Genomic DNA, 21010 nt, shown 5'->3' with positions numbered 1-21010 from the left:
TTTTCTATAATCCTAGGTGTGGAGCGTTACGTCAGCATCTTGATCTTTCTGCACAGAAGAACACTAGATCTCTGTGTCTCTGTTAGTTTAATTTTTTCTTGACTATTAATTCTGATGTCTGCAACATATTTTCTCATCTTTCACTCTGTGAACCTCCTAGATTACAATATTTTTTATCAAAACATTGCCTAATATTTATCTGTGATTTGTGCCTCAGACTCCTTTCTTGCCTTTAGAATGTGCTTTTTTTCAAACATGCTATTATTGTGTCATTACTTTTGTCTTCCTCAGCCCCCATATAATTTTCCTGTCCCAGAGTGTGTTGTCTGCTGGGAGTCCAGGTTCTGAAGAAAGTCTGTCTCTGTGTGGATCCAGGATTTGCCACGAGATTTCCCACTCTTGGTTTGGCCTGGTTATCGGAGCCAGAGACTGGACTGAAGAATGGATTAGCGAAGGCTTTGCCACCTGTCTTGAAGACATTATCTGGGCCCAAGCACAACAAGTATAAGATAATGTGTTTTCCATATTAACCACTATATGATAGTAACATACAATCACCGGCCACCACATTAGCTACACCTGTACAGCTGCTGGTTAATGCAAATATTAAAGCATATAAACATGTATGTTAAGACAACCTGCTGAAGTTCAAACTGAGCAGCACAGTAAGGAAGAAAAGTGATTTAAGTGCCTTTGGATGTGGCGTGGTTGTTGGCAGCAGAGGGGTTGGTCTGAGTATTTTAGAAACTGCTGAGGAACTCTACTGGGAATTTCCCACAAAACCATTCCTAGGGCTTACAGAGAATGGTTCAAAAAACAGAAAATAACCAGTGAGCCAAAGGACAGAGAAGAATGGCCAACAACAACTTAACAACAACTTAAATAATTAAAAAAAACAGGAGCTACAAGGATCACAGCAGCAGACGTCAATGCTAGGTGACATTCCTGTCAGCTACGAGTAAGATACTAAAATTCACAAAGAAATCATCAAAGTTAGACGATAGAAGGTTGGAAAAAACATTGCTTGTCTGATGATTCTTAATCTTGCTGCAAAAATTCAGAAAATAGGGTGAAACTTTGGTGCAAACAACATGAGCGCAAAGATCTTTTCTTGTATCTGTGGTTCAGGCTGCTGGTCCTGGCGTGGTCAATATTTCCTTTGCACTTTTTGGACCCCTTAGTATCACCCGAGCTGACCATATCATACCTGTCCATGCCTGCTATTCTGTCAATATGAACCCAAATCTCACATAAATGCTTTCAGCACCTTGTTGAATTTATGCCACGAAGAACCAAAACAACTCTGAAGGCAAAAGGAGGGCCAAGCTGGTACTAGAAAGGTGTACCTAATGAAGTGGCCAGTGAGAATAAAGGCAAGCGGGTGCCTCTGAGAAGATAATCTTCTCTCATTAGAAATGATTTATATGTAAATATTTTGAGTCATAAAAAAACAAATACTGCTAAAATATCATATAGCAAAATTCATTAAATAAATAAAATGCGGGTCAGTATTCCAACCTTTCGTCTGTTCAAACATCACTGTGACAAAAACATACGTTAAACTTTTTTTTTTTTTTTTAAAGGCAACTAGAGAATATTGGAATACAAAAAAGCAAAAACAGGAAATAAATTTGAAAAATCACAAACAAACAAAGTTTTCTCAACCAATCACAACATTAATCAATAGACCATATCTCTTTAGGTGTAAAACCACATCAGTCGCATAGTTGATTCGTTAGTAAATTCTTTTCTAAAGATTGTTTTCCAAAGAAATTTTAACGTCACATTTTCCCAAAGGTCCTTCTACAGCCAGATGGTTAATTAAGGATCCCTGCAAAAAATATAAGAGACTAAATAGATAAAAGTGTTTGCAACACTTCAGCTCTAATCTTGTAGTTGATGGGGCTACAGACCTAATCCTCCCACTTGTATTCCCACACCATCTAGAGTTACACAAGTGCTTTTCTTTTGTCTGTGATGTTAAATCTAAACACCTTTATGATATGAACTTTGCTCTGCTGAAAGGATTTAATCACATCTGCTTCCAAGTGTTGCCAAACTGAATAACAGAGAGCGCTTCTATCACAGTGTCTTTATGTTTTTGCAGAATTCACCATATTTAGCTCTTTTCATCTGGCAATTTTGCATCGACTTTTGTCCATGTGTGTCTCCCTCCAGCTCTCTTTAGAGGAGAAAACCGAGCAGTTTGACCTGAAGGCCCTTCTGAGGTGGAGAAGACTTTCCGATGAGTTGCAAAACTCAAAAGAGGAACTTCAGATCCTCAGGTGTGTGTCTTTATACAGAAACACGTTTTTGGAGGGTAACTAAAGAGCACCATGGCAATAATCAAAGCCCTTACCTGAATTCAATTAATTGTGCATAGCCCACTTCTAACATGATGGGATGCCTTCAGACTTGGAATCTGTGGAACCTTCAAACAAACTGCTGTTTGGTGTCTGGCCATAGTCTAAGACACCAGCTCTTATCACCACTGATGATGCTCAAAATGAAGTTAATGTTCGTTGGCAAAATTAGGTTTTTAATTTGTTTTATTGATTCAGTTACCACCAATTTTTGCATCATGTTATGGTTATGTTGACCCTAAACAGTTTGCTAAAATAAAAAAATCCATATACAATGAGATAAATTTCTTTTGCAATGAACAGATTCTTTACAGTGAATGTTATCTTCTATTTTCAGGCCAGACTGTGCCTAGATTTTTCTTAGTGTCTGCACATGCAGACGCACACATGAACGTAGAGTCTAGGCATTCCAGGGGTACAGGTGTGGCAGGTGTGGCAATAAAGTATATCCAGGTGTGCTGTACCGTCATGTCTTAGAAAAGCTCACATCACGAGGAAGGCAAGTGTGCGCAAACACATAAATTCAGACAGACGGACAGTGTGGGACCCACACCCTGCTTTATTTCATCCAGGGTGGAAGCAGAGTGTCATCGGGGGATTATAGCTGTAAACCCCAACAAGGGCTTAACCCTTTAGCTAATGAAAATGCTGGTGATTTCTCTGTGCGTATTGCAGCTCTCATTAGACATTAAATCAATGGTGGTTACACTTGTGATATTTATGGATATTCACATTCACTTTAACAGTGAAATTCAGCCTGCTTCAAATACTTCATGTGGTGTTAGTGATGTTCTTTATTGGTGAATTTACCTTTGTTTTTAAAACTTTGCTATGATGATTTAAATTGTTCCAGATCTTTAAGACTGCTGTCTGATAACGTCTTTATTTGTGGTAGGCTTCAACATGAAAGGAGCCATGGCTGTGAATTACAATGTACCTTAAAATAAGAAGCTGGCAGTGCAGGAAAGGGTTAAATATACATTGGAGAGTGGTGTCGGTCAGAGTTTTCCTCCACAAGACAGACACATGGGTTGTTAGAGAGGATCAGGCTTATGTTTCTCGTCACCTGATGGGGTTACATCAACAACATCAAACTTTTTACAGTATGCGCACACACACATGCACACATGCTTGCAAGCCTGGCTGCATGTTTTGACTGACTGCTACATGGAAATATGGTGTGTTGCATTTGTAGTGAAAAACACGTTATTGTCAAAGTGGCAAATAACTCCAAAAGGATTGCCAAAGCAAGTTGGGGCATAAATGAACCCTGCTCACAGGCTTAATGATCTTAATGATTGAACACATTTAGTCTGTGTATATGTACTTCTATAATGCGGCTGTTACTCTGCAAATGTGCTCCTGTTTGTGTTCCTTTACTTCTGTCAGCATGTACATTTTAGCAAAGCTAATTATTGTTTGTTTACTTTCAGCAGAGGCCCGTTGTAATTATAGTGCATCTACGCATTTCATTATAACATTTTATTTTCTGAGTCCTTCCTATATAAAAACTCTTTATCAGCTTCCAGGGAAGAGCTAAGACATTTGCTGCCAGTTATGAGGTAAATGCAGTCATTGTTCATGTAGTTTGAGTTGACTGATTTGTAATGTTGAGTGCCTTTTAGTGCCCAGCAAGTCAGATAAAGCTGTGGACATTTGACGTGACACCATAGTGAAGAATGGAATTCGGCATACAGTATGCGTCGATGGAAAAAGAAAGTTTTACGATAGTAAATGACTAATGACTCAGTTATTACAGTTGACTTGGAGCAGCTCTTCTAGTTTCACCTATAATTACTACTAAATTACAGTTATTTTTCCAGGGGAAATTTCCCATATAAAAATGAATTATAACAGTTTTCTTAAACAAACAAAGTTATTGAGTTTTTTGTTTTCCAACTGTTGTCTGATGAAGTGCACAGCAGTCGAGATTAAGCTTGATCTTTATTCTTGATCCTGTGGGTAATACAGGTGATGCAGAACCTCAACTGTGGGGGTTTTTGAGGCCTTGACCACACTGCAGTCTTCATCAGTTTTCTCAGTGGACATTAAAATGACTCTGAACTCATCATCATTATTATGGGGCAATCATGGCTCAAAGAGTTGGCAGTTTATCTTGTAACTGGAAGGTTGCCGGTTCCAGCCCCGGCTCGGACAGTCTCGGTTGTTGTGTCCTTGGGCAAGACACTTCACCGTTGCCTGCTGGTGGCGGTCAGAGGGCCCAGTGGCGCCAGTGTCCGGCAGCCTCGCCTCTGTCAGTGCGCCCCAGGGTGGCTGTGGCTACAATGTAGCTTGCCATCACCAGTGTGTGAATGTGTGTGTGAATGGGTGGATGACTGGATATGTAAAGCGCTTTGGGGTCCTTAGGGACTAATAAAGCGCTATACAAATACAGGCCATTTACCATTTATAGAGTATGAATTGAATAACAGTTCCTGAAAACTTGAAAACTGATAACTAACTCAAGGATGCTGCTGCATGTCCCCTTAAAGGTCCCATGTGACACAGATTTTTGTTTTCTTTAAACTGGCTCCCTGGGAAGTTTAAGGGTTCAGTTTGAAATTTTGGTCATCACGGTTTGATGCCTCCACATATCAGTGAGCTACTACAACCACACATAACACCAAGATCTATTAGGTGTATTGGTTGTACCAAGATCCAAGTTAAAGATAAAAGGTGATTGTGCTTTTGAGGTTGTGGAACCTCATGAAGATCTGTGGACACTAATGATACCTTTAAAAAGTAACTTAGGAACCACCTCTGTCTCTGTCAGCTTGCCTTTATTGTTTTTTTTTTTTTAATCTATTTTTTACACTTTTAGTTATTGTATCTTGTAGGGCCCTCAAAGTCCTGACACAGATCACTTTTTCATGTGGAATACACAACCTTTGTGCCCAAGTCCACATGTAACTTCATTTGCATTAGAACCACATGCACATAAACACTAACTCAGTGTCACAACACAGTGAAGACTCTCTAAGGATCTGCTGAAGGGAAGGAAAGGAAACCACAGTGGGATATATACAAAGAGATGTCCTCACCATACACAAATGCACACACAAAGGCTAAATGGTAGGTTGTTCTTTCCAAGTTCAGTAGGTCACAATTGACACCCCATGATCCAGCAGGGGCCCCAGTGGCCAGTGTTTATCAGTCCATTTCAGATGAGTTATATTTAGGGCAGCCTGGGCCAGACGCCATTCTCCCTGCTGATTTACTGGGCTGCTGGGAGCGCTGCTCTACCTTATCCGGTTTCCACAGTCAACCCAGTGTAATTTGTCAGGATATGGCTCACGGAGCTATAAACCTCTCGTGTGTGTATGTGTGTTCTCGTTTGACATTAAGTTCTGTCAGTAATAGCTCCTGATTTCCTCTCGCTTTTTCTCTCCCTTTCAATCTCAGACACACCCAGGTGTACGCACGGCTACGCATGCACACACACACACAGACAAACACCCCCCTTCTCACTGCCCTACAAGTCAGATAAGAACGCCATTTATTCTGAAATACATTTAGCTATTACGAGACGCTGAAGGCAGCAAGCACCGTTTCCTCCTAAAGTTTTAGTTAATCATCCCTGACAAAGACAGGCAGCAAAACCCAGGGATTCACACATCAATAAATCCCTTATAAAGAAGGCTGAAGTCCCTTTGTTTAACATGACAGTGATGAATCAACATTTTGTCTCTCCGTGGTCTGCTAGTGTCTCTGACATAAGAAATGGTTACATTTTCCGTGGAAAGACAGTACATGTTCTGTCACTGTTTTCATCTTTTGTCCTAATCCTTCTTTTTCCTCTCAGACCCACACATACACACAAGTTCCCAGGGGTACAGCACATCCCGCTGTCTTAAAAAGAGTCCATTTCATCTTATCGCAAGGAACAGACAGCCACAGGCTGAAATGAGCAGGTGACTGGACAGAGAGCAAGTTTTAAAAAAAATCCAGTGTTTAAAGGAAAATGTTGATATAAAGGAACCACATATAAAACAAACACTATATTGCATATTTTAAGTTTTAGCCCGTTTGTTATATCCAAATGTGTTATTCATTATATACAGTCACTGACAGACTGAGAATAATGAAAGTCTTTATTTCTGGAGAGTCAACATCATTAGTTTGATTTTCTGAGGCAGATTTTCCGAAATCAGGTCATTTCCATAGCGATTTCTCTCGCACAGCATTTATATGACATGCATACATCCACACAAGTGGGAACACGCCCTCAGATGCATGATGAAAGTGCTTGAAAGAATGACCAGTTGAATTTAGAAATTCCAGGAAGCTGATGACTTCCTCTCTTTCAGTACACTAAGCAAACCAAACATTCCTGTCTATCTTCTGCCCTTGATTTCTCCCACACCTCCTCCTTGTCTTGTCCTCAGCCCTAGTCTGCTTTACCCCCCTCTCTTCTGCATCCTGCCTTCCCTCTTCTGCTCACCATGGCTGGACAAACACTTGTGTAAATCAAATATTTGACCAACTTGTGGCTCCCTGCTTAAGCTCAAGTCAAAAATTTAAACAGTCACATGTGACTCTCTGTGCCTTTAGCCTTTCCGATCGTCCATGTACGTCTGCGTGTGTGTGTCTGGCCGCTTCTGTCATGAAGCGGTCTTGTGGAAAAGTGCAAGCCAGTGATGAAGGGTGTATTGATTGGTGGGCCAGGCGCCTGCCGTATCGACTTGGCAGGAGGGTGATCCTTCAAGGCCTTCCTATTGGCACACTGAGTTAATCTGCTCATTCTGATCAATACCAGCTAACTAAAACTATCATTGCACAGCATCCCATGTCAGGGATTTGTTTGTCTGGTTTTTTATTGGTTTTATGCGTGTTTGTTTGTGTGTTTTATGGAGGTTGAGGGGATGATTTGTATCTTCGTGACGGGGAAAATGAAACCCAGAGCGTGGCTCTTTTGTGCTGGTAGTCAGGGGTGCTTTTTTTGTGCGCAAGTGTTATATGTTCGCTCCATGACTCACGGGCAGTAAAAGTTAGAGCACAGCACTGTGAGGTCATATAAACACTATAGTATGCTATTATAAATCCACAGTTTTATTTCCAGCCTGCCTCTGGCAAAGTGTGGCAACTTGGCAATGTGTTCACCATTGAGAAATGGCCTGAGTGGTGCCATTTAGTGTTGCTGACAGTGTACTCTTGCTCTGTTGAAATGGTGGTTTTCCTGCAACTAAAATGTCTTGAGAGCAAGATAAAATAAAAATGTCCTCCTGTTCTCCAACATCTCACTCCTGTTTTGCCTTCTGGTCTTGTCATGTACCTGTGCACAGTACTGCTGATGGTGTGTGCTGAAAATCTCGCTTTGTGTGCTGTACGTCCATCTCTTCACTTGTTCAGTGTTTCTGTGAGCAATTTTTTCTTCCCTGCTCTGTTTGCCCTCCTGCAGACCTAACATGGAGAAGACTGGTCAGGTCAGTGAATCTGGCTCCTCCACAGTTAAGCATGCCCTCAACCCTGAAAAACCCTTCATGCAAGTCCACTACCTCAAGGTGAGACTAATGTCGTAGTAGGAAGGTGGGAAATGAACAAAGAAAGGAGGGAATTAATGAAGACAAATAAAAGAACCAGATCCAATCAAAGTATCGAATAAACTTATAGTATCTCTTTGTTTTTTTAAAATTTCTGTGAGCTTTCTTGTTTGGTGCTTTAGACGTTTGTCTATAATTGATTGTTTGCATGTCTCACCCTTTGTCCAGGGCTACTTTCTCCTCAGGTTCTTGGCCAGTCAAGTGGGAGAGCAACAGTTTATTGAATTCTTCCAATTATTTGTGAAGAAATACCACGGCCATCTAATTTTGTCCCAGGTGAGGCTGGAAACATATCTCTGCTGCTACTTCAGAGGCTGCTGATAACATTTTAGCTCACGTGTGAACTATTTAATTCGACCCGTCTCTCCAGCACATTTGCTGCTTTTATAAATTATTGGGAGGCTGATGTAAACCTGATTGCCACATTGTTACAATAGCTTTCTCTCAAATTGATGATTGTACATCAACAGAGGCACATGTGTTTATTCTGGTGGGGCCACAAAGCTGAGTGATCCCACCTGGAACTGTGTGTGTGTGTGTTTGTGTGTGTGTGCGTGTGTGTGTGCATATGAGTTCCACCTGGCTCCTGTTACTTCAGTCGCAGATTGAGTCCTCCCACTAAATAGAGGAAGTAACATAAACACTGTTTGACCTTGTACTCTTGACTTAAGATCAGGTATGCCTTTCTCTTTTCTTTTTGTCTTCCTCCCACATCTACCTAAACGACTCCATTTCTGCTTGTCTTTTTTTTTTGTTCTGTTTTAAACAGGATTTCCTGCAAATGTTACTGATTAGCTTTCCCGGCATGGAAAGGTATGTTGTTTGCTATGAGAAATCTCTGCAGTGTAATTCATGAATAATGTAAAGATGCATTAAAACCAATTTGGTTTGTACTATAGCAGGAGTAGTCTTAGTTTCTAGTTGCAGACAAATATGAGATGCGGTTAAAGATTATTATTTTTTGTTTGTTTCAATGTAGCTTTTAAACTTTCAGTGGCAGATGTGATATGTTAATCGATTTCATGTGAAATGCGTTTGGTCCCACTGTGGAAATATGGCAAACTGAAGCATCCAACACCAGTTCTGTTAGGTGAACAGTCTCATTCACTCTCATATTCACTGAAGTGTAAAAGGATAACTGCTCCTCCTGCTCTCCTCCTCTCTAATTCTCTCTCACTCTCTCTGCACTCTCTTAATCATTCAACTTTCTTTTTCTGCCGATTGCCTCATTAACCTCTTCATGTGTCTTGTCCTGCTGTCCCACGTTTTCTTCCTTGTCTGTCATTCACATTATCAGCCCTTTCTTTTCTTACTCTTCTTTTCTCGAGCATCTATTTGTCGGCTCTCAGTGTTTTCTTTCTGCCTTCTCTGTCATGTGGAGTGTGCTGCTGCTGGACGAGAAGAGATTGATTGAATTAAACAGAGGGAGTTGGGCAGAGTCAATATTTGGATTTGATGCCTCTTTCAGTAAACAGCTCAGTGAAATAGAAGGGTTTAAGATTAGAATAGACAGTTGCTGCTCTGGGTCATGGCCAGTCTTTTCGTGATGTGAGGTCATGTATCCTTGGAACAGTGGCATGCAGGGACTTTTACAGAAAGGCAACCAGAGACAATCCCAAACCTCTCACTCCCTGACCCCAAGCACACACAGAAATCAAAAACATACCATGCGCATTGCCTGTATGCTGTATTGAGGAATTTTTCAAGCAATTCCTTTAGGAAACTAAGCAATAAAACACCTCATTGCACATAAAATTGTATTTTTGGACAAATTTTGCGTAAAGTATCAAAATTCAGAATAATTATTATGCAGAAAAATGTTTCCTATCAGTGTTAAATATCTTAAAAATACTGGTGCAGATGTTTAGTTGTTGAGCTCATTTTAAATACTTTATGTTCTGTTTAATATCCAGCATCATATTCTATAAATTATATATTTTGTAGTGGATATCCTTTCCTACATCTTGATAATAAAAAGTGTGTTAACATTTTGAGAGATTCAAAAGTAATTGACTGACAAGCAGTTTCATGGCCAGTACATCCCAGTTTCCTCTACAAATTAAGCAGATAAAAAATCTTTACTTTGTTTAATCAAAGTTTACTTTGCATTTGGATCTGTTCATTAGAACTTTCATGGTGAGGTACAAGGAGGTGTAGATGTAAATGAAGGTCATCATTGGGGTGAAATGCCAAAATAAGTTATTTTGATAGTTAAAGATCACACTGCACTGGCCAGTAGCACCCAAAGCCCTCAAAGACAGTGTAGGAAAGCTAAAGTGAGTGCACATTCTCTCCTTGGTTTAAAAAAAGAAGCCCTTCATAACGTCTATGCAAGTCAAGAACACTCTTGAGTATTTTCTCTTGGAGCTGGAGCCCAGCTGCCATAGGACGAGAGGGAGGGTACATCTTGGACAGGTCACTGATCTGTTGCAGGGCTAACACATAAAGCCACAACCAATTTAGAATCTCTGATTAATCTAAGATGCTGTGGGAGATAATGAGAGCAAACGTGCAAACATCAGAACATGTGAACTCCATATAGAAAGTCCTAGCTCCCTGGTGGAATTGAACCTAGTGTTGTCTTTTGTGTGGCAATGATGACAATGGAAACCACTTGTTACACTGACGACTAGACCTTTTTCAGAAAACATCTAAAAGAACAAATTAAACCAATATTAACTTGCACCAAAATGATGGGAAATAAAAAGTATGGAGAAAGTAAGAAAAATAGCTTATGATCCAAAGCGTATCACATCATCTGTCAAACATGTTGGAAGCAATGTTATAGCATAGGCATGTATGGCTGCCAGTGGAACTGAGTCACTAGTGTTTATTGATGGCTGCTGAGAGAAGTAGGAGGATGAATTCTGGAGTGTACAGGGTTATACTTTCTGCTAAGCTTCAACCAAATGCTGCAAAAACTTTACAGGACAAATGGAAAATGCCCCAAAACATTCTCCAAAAGCAACACAAGAGTTTATTAAGGCAAAGAATTGGATATTTTTTAATGGACAAGTCAGTTGCCTGGTTTCAACCCAGTAGAGCATGCTTTTCAGCTACTGAAGACAAAAATGAAGGCGAAGAGGCGCACAGACAAGCAGCAACTGACGGTGGCCACAGTAAAGGGCTAGCACAGCATCTCAAGGGAGGAAAAACAGCATTTGGCGACTTCCTGCGAATATTAAAACGGTCCTCACATTCAACATTTTCTAAGTGTATCACATTACTTTACAAAATGCAGTACTTTTGCTAAATCCTTTTAATTAAACTCTGCACTATTTTTTAAAATTTAAAATCCACAGTGGTGGTGTTCTGAGGCAAAATACAAAACATGTCATTGTCCAAAAACATATAGACTTAATTGTGAATTCTTACATGTCACTAAGAGGATGACTAATTAGTGAAACTAAAGTGAAGTTTACATTTTAGCGTCACAGAACGGAACGGGTAGATACATGCCTCATATGCTCTCGTGAGAGATGAAGCTTATTTCTCACTAGACCTATTATTAAGCATCACTTGATGAGTCATGTGGTATATTAAGTGTATTAACCTTTTGTTTGCCACACAAGAGAAGTATGCTGACATAATCCCATGTAATCCGACTTTGTGGGTTCTCACTGTTGGTGTGGCATATGTTTAGTCTCTAGACTCTGTCTATAATTTCAATCATGCCAAGAGTTTAAATGCGCTTGTGATGAAGTCGCTCATCACATTCTTAATCCTTGCTTTTTAAGCAAGTTGATGTTTTATTTGGAGTATTGCTTCTTCTAATATGCTTTAAAGTGTAGTTTCCCAATACACCACTCTTTTAATTTGCCTAGAAATGCACTAGATGAGCTCAGCTAGTGTGCGGGAGCGAGGAGCTCAGCCTCAACCCCGCAACAAAAAGCCAATTTAGTCACATGAGCAATGTTGAGAATTAGGTTGGTTGCTTGTTTTCAAGTTTGTCTCAAGGCAACAGATTGTTTTTGTGAGCATGTTATCTTTCTATAATTAACTTTGAGCTTAAACCACTGAGAATACATTTTGACTTTTACAAGTTGGAATAAGATTAAGGTGACTGAGCCTGATGAACTGAGTTTAAGATTACCTTAAATGGTCACTACAGGAGGTTAAACCCATTGTGACAATTATAATAGATTTACAAAATAGACCTATTTACATTCTGTGTCTGTTATTTTTCTCAACGTGTCCTTTTAGGGATAAGTTTGGAAAATGTGGGGGAGCCTGAATTGCATGTGTTTAATAAAGAAAAAATACTATCCAGAAATAAAAAATAAAAATGTTTCAGTGAAGGTATTACTGTATACTTATACTGCACTGAAACCTTCAGAGTAGCCAAGAGTGGAATTTTTTCTCTCTAAGCACAGGCGGGTAGGATTGATAGTGGGGTGAAGGGCATGCTATTTAGTTACTCTTCGACTCTTTGTGCACTTTGTGTGTATACTTGATGTATACTTTACTGTTTGCATAAATACACGAGGCTGAATGTGGGATGTTTGTTTGCATTCACATTTGTCTTTGCAAGTCAGCCCAGTCACTGTGTGTGTTCTCTGTATGGTGTTTGACTATTTCCACATGCAAACCGTCCACTTTGGCCTCCTTTCAACTACTCAGACATGCATATACATAGACTCTTTCTTTTTTTTTTGCATGTCCATATGTATAACTCCAATTCATTGGCTGTGCATGCCTCTTTTCTTGCCCATGTATAGGAAGGTGGGTGTGCCCCTTTTTTGTTTAAGGTGTTGGCCTAAATCTCAAGTCTGCCATAACCCTAACAGTATTTTCCCAGGACGATGTTTTTACAGTGCGTCTTGGGCAATAACAGTCATTGCTGTAATAATAGGAATAATACTAACACTTGTGCCATTGTGTTCCAGAAAAGGCCTCACCCTCGGTGCTATTTATGCTGACTGGCTCGATCAGCCGGGAATTCCAAAGGTACGAAAAGTCCTTCAGTATTTTTTTTTTTTTTGGCTGAGTTTAAAATAATTAAATACCAGTTTATGAAAAAAACAAGGCAATTCCTCACTTTTAAGCCTGACAGCTCTTTAAGTAGATAAAAACTGTGTTGGAATTTGTTCTTCATTGTAATGTTTAAGATAAATCAGTATTACTTAGGCTTCATTGTACACAATAATGCAGTAATTTAGTCTCACTAATTGTTGTAATTGTGCTTACAGGGTTGCAATTCCCAGTGCATTGTTTTTCTTGTAGTCCACTGAAGATTTCATTGTTTTAATGTTTTACAACCATTCTTACTACTCAGTAGTTAATGTTTACTTACTGTGGCAACAACCTGGCTGGCATTACCATGTACCGTAGAAAGACTGGTTCAATCCTGGTCACTCACAGGTTTGTGAAGTCCCATTTTGAAGCCCTGACTTTCACATTCTGGCAGCTGCCATCTTGGTTTTCTTTTAACCCCCAGATGTGTTTAGACAAGGTGACGGAGTTCTGAATTATGAGCAGCAGCCAGCAACATCCAGGAACCACTTTCCTCCATTGTCTCACGTCTAATGGAAGCTTCTCGTGTCGCATCTGCCACATTGGTTGTGTCGCATCCGGTATGGCATGACGCTACATCAGAAGAACAGCTTTAAAATGGCTACGCAGCAGGGAATATTATTAACTACTATAGTTTAAATTGTGTGCAATAATTCAGAAACCATTTGTTAAAAATGGCTTATATTTAAATTGGTTATAAAAGGTTATGTATATTAAGATTGTGACTGCTTTGCATTAAAGGTAGGTGCCAACCTTGCTCGGCTTCAACTAACAGAAGTTACTGAACTGAGCACCTTGTGCAGTTATTAACACCCTGACCTAGGAATGTGTACTCCACCAAGCAAGGTAGTTATAACCCCCCAAATAGTCATAATGCTAACCTTAGCTTTAACACAGGATTTCACAAACCAGTTTTTAACATCATGGTGGTCACATCCATCTTTAAGTTATATTTAGCCATTGCAAGACTGCTACTGTATCTTGGTGAGGTGAGCAGTCCTGCTTTATCTGCCCCCTCAAAGGGTTACAAATACTAGGATTGCTCAGACAATCAATCCACTCCAACAGCTTCTTCAATTCTGCCATCTCCATGGTTACAGATCTTAATTACCACTGTGCGTGTGTGCAGTTTTTAGTGTCTGTTCCTGTGTCTGGGAGCCTTCACCTTCTGGATGCGATGATGTAACTTGAGTCTTCCAGGGGCCTCTCAGGGTGGAAAGGACAGTGCGGAGGGAGTGCTCCGCTGTTTTTTCACACCCGATTGGGTGAAAGCTGATTGTTTTTGCAGAGGCTTTTTTTGTGTTTGATGTGCCAGTCAGAGCGATGGCTAATAAGATTAGCCCGATCGATTGAAACCTTTCACAAATGCAAGTGCTTGTGCATTATGTACACTGGGCACAAACACATTTTTAAAATCTCTTTCTCCTCTCTGCCTCCTTTGCTCTTGAATGTGCTTGAATTGAAGAAAGGCAGGAAATGATTTGGCCTAATAATAAACAATGACATCCACCAATCCTGTGCTGAACGATGGAGAATGAGAAGGCCAGTGTCGGTTTATTTTAGACCTCAAGAGTTCCCATTGGGATTATGATGTAGCATGGAATATTTTGTTGATTCATTGATTCACCAGAGCTTTTAGCTCCTTCTTCTACTTAAACTACACCTACATGATAGTGTTTATTTTTTGTATTAATTACCAGTTGTCATATACTGATTTAAGTGCTGCTGATTTACCTAGTACATAATTGATGCTTTTTGATCTTCCTGGCAGGTATTAGATTTAGATTTCCTAAACCTAAAAATCTTTAAAAGAGCAAAATGAAACTCTGGGATTTGACAAAGAAAATAGTACCAATACCTAGAGCTCTGTCTTTGTAAAAATTTGCTCTCACACTTGTGCAATACAGCAACACGTATGTGTTTTGTAGCAATAAAACTTAATTAAGACAAATATCCTGAAGGTGTTCACCAAATAAGTTTGATTTTCAGTCTAATTTTTAAAATATATATAAAAATATAAAAAGGTATTTTTTCCCTTCCTGGTTTAATTTTAATTTCTTAATGTTAATTTGTTTAATTTGTCTGAATTGTAATATTAGAAAAAAATAACCCGAGTACATATGAAATGGGGTTTTTAAATGATGATTTCATTTATTAAGGGAAAAAAGCTATCCAAACTTACATGAAAAAGTAATCGACCCCTAAACCTAATAACTAGTTGTGCCATCCTTGGCAGCAGAAACTGCAATTAGGTGTTTGTGATAACTGGCAGTGAGTCTTTCACATCACCGTGGATGAATTTCGGCCTACTCTTTTTTGCTGAATTGTTGCAGTTCAGCCACATCGGAGGGTTTTTTGAGTTTGAACAATCTGTTAAAGTTCAAGCTAATGATGCTTAATCGGATTTAAGTTCAGACTTTGACCATATATATGTGTAAATATATTCATTTATTTTTAACCATTCAGAGGTGTGTTTTGAATCATTGTCTAGCTCCATAATGAACTGATGGGCTCGACATTCTCTTTCAGGACTTTTTAGTAGAGAGCAGAATTAATGGATGTTTTAACCCTTTCCAGACTGATACATGTCAATGGCTTTGTTTTTTTTATCCTTGAATTGTGGCATGATGTGTTGCAGCTTGTAGCTAAGTCATTTTTTTTGTATTCAACAGGTCTCACAGTAATCAGGTCTCGGTGTGGGTCGTGAAATTAAACTCAGCTTTCCAAAAGTAGTTAATCCATCCTACAAACATCTTAAACATATGTGTGACAGATATGGGAAAAACTAAGAAATCAGGAATGTGGCAAATATTTTTTCACACAACTGAGCTTCATATTAACAAATCTGGATATAAATACACTTCCTCTAAACATATCCGGATGTGTCCAGATCCGGAGCTTTACAGTTGGAAAAACTGGATGTATTCACATTATTTATCAAATGAAAAGACTGCTGTGAAGAACTTTAAGTATATCCGTGCAAAGACATTTCAAGTAAAATATGGTTAAAGCAAAAATACCAAAGCATGAAAGGATCTGAGAAACAAAGACAGAGACGTCACCATTTACGAGTATGAAATGAATGAGAGGCACTTAAGAGGGAAAGAGATGCAACTTGTGAACTTCTACACGCAGTCAAATATCGATTCACTAAAGAGACTAGAGAGACACCACAGAGATGCAGGCGCAGGACGAGAGAGTTGGAGAGAGACAAAGGTCTTGCTATTCAGGGAATGGCAGTGGAGATCTAGGCAGCAAGAGTTATGTGTGGTATCCTGTTACACAATGGCAATTTAGTACTTCAACACTCACTACATTCTACACTACCCACTCTCAAAACCTCCCTCTCTCTGTACCTCTCTGTGTCTCTCCATCCTTGCCTTGTACACACACCTTCATGCTATTTCTGCTTGAGCAGCAGACACTTTTGTATAATACTTGTAGAGAACTACGCAGGCATCCAGTTATAGTATTGAACTTTGTGTGTGTGTGTGTGTGTATGTGTGTGTGTGTGTGTGTGTGTGTGTGTGTGTGTGGCTATGGTAACGCTAATACCTGAAACACAGCGCGGCTCTGTGTGTGTGCGTGGGAACGTCTGTGGAGTGCATACCGTGGATTGAGGCTGAGGCGAATATCGTGTGTCGCTGCTGCCTGTGTGTGTGAGTGAGCTGTGTGACATTGTGAACACCTTGCTTCCACGCACTCCTGTCTGTCTCCTTCTTTTTCCCCACTCCACGTACACACCCGCAAGCACACGTGTACACATGGCATCATCGCTCTGGTGCGTGATTCACATCACTTGAGCAGCGGCTTTGCTGAGGGCTTAAATAAGGTGAGAGAGTAAGGGCTGTGGGTGCGTAGATGTTCGCTTGCATGAATGACTGCACATATATGTGTGCGTGTAATGGTGGAGGACTAAGGTGACTATCAGTCCTGTAGTTGCTTGTAAATCAGGTGATCCCCCCCCCCCCCTCCTTTTCGTACACCACCCCTTCCTCCTCTTTACTCCTTTCTCTCATCCTCCGGAGTCAAGTTGCGAGTTTCCGTCAGAGGAACAAGTGATAGCGCTCCCACCTCTTCCCTCTCCTCCCACCTCTCTTCTCTCTCCCTCCCCTTCCTGCTTTGCTCTCTCTCTCTCTCTCTCCTTCTCTGCCTCTGCAAAGCATTCCACTCTGTCCTGATCACTTGCCCCTGGCTCACTGCTTTCCCTTCTTCTCTCTCGTTCAGTGGCTGTATGAAAGGAGCGCCGTGTGGTCGCAGGCAAGGCTGGTGGAAGAAGTCAAAGCAGAGGTAGGCACTCTCTCTCTCTCTCTTTCTTTCCTCCTCTTCTTTCTTTCCCTGTCCCTTCCTCTCATCTTCAGGGAGTGGCAAGGAAGCACTCAGATTTTCAAATATTGCACCTTAGATTGCTTGATATGATTGTCACCTGATTCCCATCAGCCTCGTTTCCTTCGGTGTGTTACTCTGCCACTGTTTCTCTTTACTTGCTTTGTTTTTCTACCATCTGGTTGTGTCCTCCGCTTCACAGGGATTGATACCATCTCTTATCTCTACCTCTCTTGCACTCCCTTTACCTCTCTTTTTCTCATCTGCTCACTTTCGTTTCAGTCTCTCCCTCTGTCTGTCTCTGAGTGAAGTGCGGCACACAGCGCTCTACATCTGTTGCGTGTCATTCTGTGCAGCCTATCAGATTTCCCTTAAAGCTCTCATCTTGTTCTTAATTGCTTTGCCTATATTTTCCAGTTCTCCCAGTTGTATCTCTGTAAAAAGTAATTATTTGTATTTTAACTACCTTAAAACAGGAACTGTGCTTAAGCGACTGCGCTGTAGACGTGATTAATTTACTTTACATACTTTACATTTACTTTACATACTTTTTGGGAACTTGACTTTTCCTGTAGTCGTGTGTTTCTGTGAATTCATGTGGAACAAAAGGAACCAATGTTGGTAGATATGACTTTGGCCTTGATTGTGATTGGCTGTTGCACTCCAGGCTCTGTTACAACAACATACTTTCACTAGAACTCTTTTGTCTCAGCCACTTGTTTGGGTTGGAGCACGAGTGAGTGTGAGCCTGTGAGAAGGAAGGAGCTGTAGACTGTTATATATTATTGTGCCTGTCATGCTAATGGCTTGTTAACCTTACTTTTTTTCATGGAGATTTGATTTGGTTTACATTTACTTCTTGCTATTTACTCTTTTCTCTACTGTACACCCCTTCTTTCTCTCTCTCTCTGTCTGTGTCATCATTACACCCTGTCATAATTTCTTCTGCGGTTGTCCCCTTTTTTCCTGATTCTCCTTCACGCTCTCTTCCCTCTCACTCAAACCCTGCTACTTTGCTGTCTCCACTTGTCTACCTTTACACGCTCTTCTTTTTCCCGCCTTCATCCCCCCAATTCTCCCTCCTGCAGGTTGTAAAATGGATCCTCCTCAGTCAGAGTCATCACGGGAAGGGCAGAAAGCGGAAGAGAATGGAGCCCAAGGTGAACTACAAAGAGGTAGGAGGCACTCTGCTGTATTAAAAACTCCATCTACCTTGACTCTGCTCTACTTCTAACTCTTGGACATGTCCCCTAGCTTGTTTGAAAGCCTCTTTCATTCTAACCACCTTGATTTTTTTTTCTCCACTTAAAGTAGCTGATCGTTACAGTATTTCTTGTTTTTCTGAAAACACAATTATCCCTAATTCTGTTTATGTGTTACGTCTGTGAGGACAGTCTGCCCTGTACTTGTTTAAGTCTGTGTTTATGTTGTGTCCTCTGTCTACATATTTAACCTTTTAAGAGCTTGTATACATCACATAGCATGTGTGTGGCCTTGGTAAGTGTGTGTGCGTGTGTGTGGGTAGGTGTCTGTGTTTCTCTCAGGGAGGTGGACATCATTGCGCTTTTTTGACATTGAGGAGATACTTTCTGGAACTTTCCTTTGCAAACAGTTTTCTTCTCATTTACCAGCAAATAAAATAGTAAAAATTCCATTAAAAACAATCCAAAAATGATGCTTTAGCCCGTGTGAGTATGTGTAGTGTTAATTAGGAATCTCTGGAGACTGCTAATCCCCTCCACCCACTAATTGACACATGGACTTGCACACGCCTGCATCATTAATGAACACACACTGATCTATAAGCCACAGAGGGCCAGAAGTCATTAGCGAGAGTGGAGCAGCTTTTATATATCACTCGCAATATGTTCAGATGTTGTACACTGTAGGAAACATTTTCAAAGCTACTCATCTTTTTCTACAATGTATTTTATGTCATGAATAAATTAGGTGCCCCCGGAGTCTTTGAATAAAATTTTGGAGGAGGAAATAAAACACTGCTCTTTACATCCACTTTATTTCTAGGGTTTCACATTTTCTCTCTTTGTACTGCTGCTTCCAGTGAAAGCAGGGGTATACATATTTAAGGTGTGCTTAAAAGTTTATTTTAAATAAGATCTCATGTTGGAGCATGACCTTTTTTCTGGATTCAATTAGCTTCAGCTCCTTTCAATTCCTGTGTTGTAATTTGGAGCACACGTGAATGAAATGTCAGAGCGGTCCCTACCCCCACCCCCTCCTCCCTTCAACCCACCTGATACCTATCGTCTGGCTTATTTACAACATAAGCACACACATATATATACACAAATACACTTAGTTCTATGGGGCAGCAAAAGGGACTGTTCCTATGGGGTGGGGGCAGAGAGTGCTGAAATCAGCCTCACGAAAGAATAGCCAATTACTGTCCACTTGGCCGTGCACAATAGTGAGAAAGAGGAGGGAGGGACGGATGGACGGACGGACGGATGGAGCGAGGGAGCAGGGGGGATATAGGGGCAGGGGTGTGGGAGGTCAGCGTTTGAAGTTACACCATAAAAGCCATCCTGAAAGGAAACACTGAGTGACCCCTCCCCCCCAATCCATCCACTCCTCTCCCCTCTCTCCCCTGCGGCCTGGCCCTCTCCTCTTCTCCTCCCCTGCATCTCCCTCCCCTCCCTTTGTTTCAGCGAACAGAGTGCCCCATGGACCAACCAGGTGTATTTTATATTACTCCTTCATGTACTTCAAACGCCAAACAGCCCAATTTCTCCTCACCCCCTCTCCTCTTGATCTACTACTCCTTCTTTCCTTTTCCCTCCATCTATCAGCCTGTTGTAAGGCTATAAATCACCTTGCAGATCTGATCAGCAAAGGTAAAGAGAAAAACCAAAGGTAGGAGCATAAAACGGCAGAGACGGGAAGGCAAGAGAGGACTGACTTAAATAGCTGAGGCTATGATTGGATCATTAGATGGAAAATTGTAAACCCTTGATATCACTATTTTGAATTCTGTATCTCCTGTGGTTTATTTTGGATCAATTCAGCTGAAACTTAAACTTAAAATAGATCTAAGCCACAAAATGATGAGCTTCAGTGGAAAATGACAAAGGGAGGGGAAATGGGAGATGCTACTTGAGACTATAGGTGATGGCATGACTGTACAGACAGAGGACAGCCACGGGAATAAAAGGTTAAAAGAAAAAGTAGAGGACAAGGGGAAAACAAATTGGTAAAACAGGATTTTTGGACCTCAAGCTGGCGCTAGACTAGCGGTGGATTAGAGGTTGATGATTGTGGAATCCAGTACGGTAATGAATCCGCTGCAGACATTTGAGGAAATGAGGACCAGAGTGGATATTTGAAAAGATGAAGCACACATGTGTGGATACATATGCAGCATTGGTCAGTTGTTGTAGAGGTGGTTAGGAAGAAAGAGAAGAAAAAGTGAGGGGGGCAAGAGAAAAAGTAGGATATTTAGTGGGGAGGAATCAGGCTGAGCTAGTGTTTAGCACTAATGACATCAGGGATGATTAGGGAATATACACACATTTACGCACCGACACAAACCTATAGGTTCATAAAGTGCATGAGCCAGACACCCCCTGCAGAGCAGCCCGAGATCTGGTCAATTTAATAGAGCCAAAGTTTATTACCAACTTCCCCTCGTCTTTGTTTCTGTGTAACGTTATTGATTTACAAGCATCTCGGTGTGCACGCCGAGCATTTTCCTTGTCCACACGTGTAAGTTGCGCGCGCACGTCTGATATGTGTGCATGTGTCCAGCGT

The 21010-nt window shown here is 40.7% G+C and overlaps 1 protein-coding gene across 2 annotated transcripts in view; it reads left to right on the top strand.

The window, feature by feature from the left end:
- Positions 1–21010, top strand: part of aopep (aminopeptidase O (putative)) — a 97717-nt gene that overhangs the window by 39860 nt on the left and 36847 nt on the right. Inside the window, exons 7-14 of one of the 2 annotated variants that reach the window (XM_082555566.1) lie at positions 292–502; positions 2179–2285; positions 7762–7864; positions 8072–8179; positions 8673–8716; positions 12790–12850; positions 17144–17206; positions 18331–18417. In XM_082555566.1, the coding sequence (XP_082411692.1) occupies positions 292–502; positions 2179–2285; positions 7762–7864; positions 8072–8179; positions 8673–8716; positions 12790–12850; positions 17144–17206; positions 18331–18417 (784 nt within the window). The remainder of the gene's footprint in view (positions 1–291; positions 503–2178; positions 2286–7761; positions 7865–8071; positions 8180–8672; positions 8717–12789; positions 12851–17143; positions 17207–18330; positions 18418–21010) is intronic. The other variant, XM_082555567.1, reaches the window with a different exon arrangement.

This window comes from Aulonocara stuartgranti (assembly GCF_965226115.1).
Source record: "Aulonocara stuartgranti genome assembly, chromosome: 12".
Taxonomy (NCBI): domain Eukaryota; kingdom Metazoa; phylum Chordata; class Actinopteri; order Cichliformes; family Cichlidae; genus Aulonocara; species Aulonocara stuartgranti.
The sequence above is the reverse complement of the archived record's forward strand: the minus strand, read 5'-3'. Positions and strand labels throughout refer to the sequence as shown.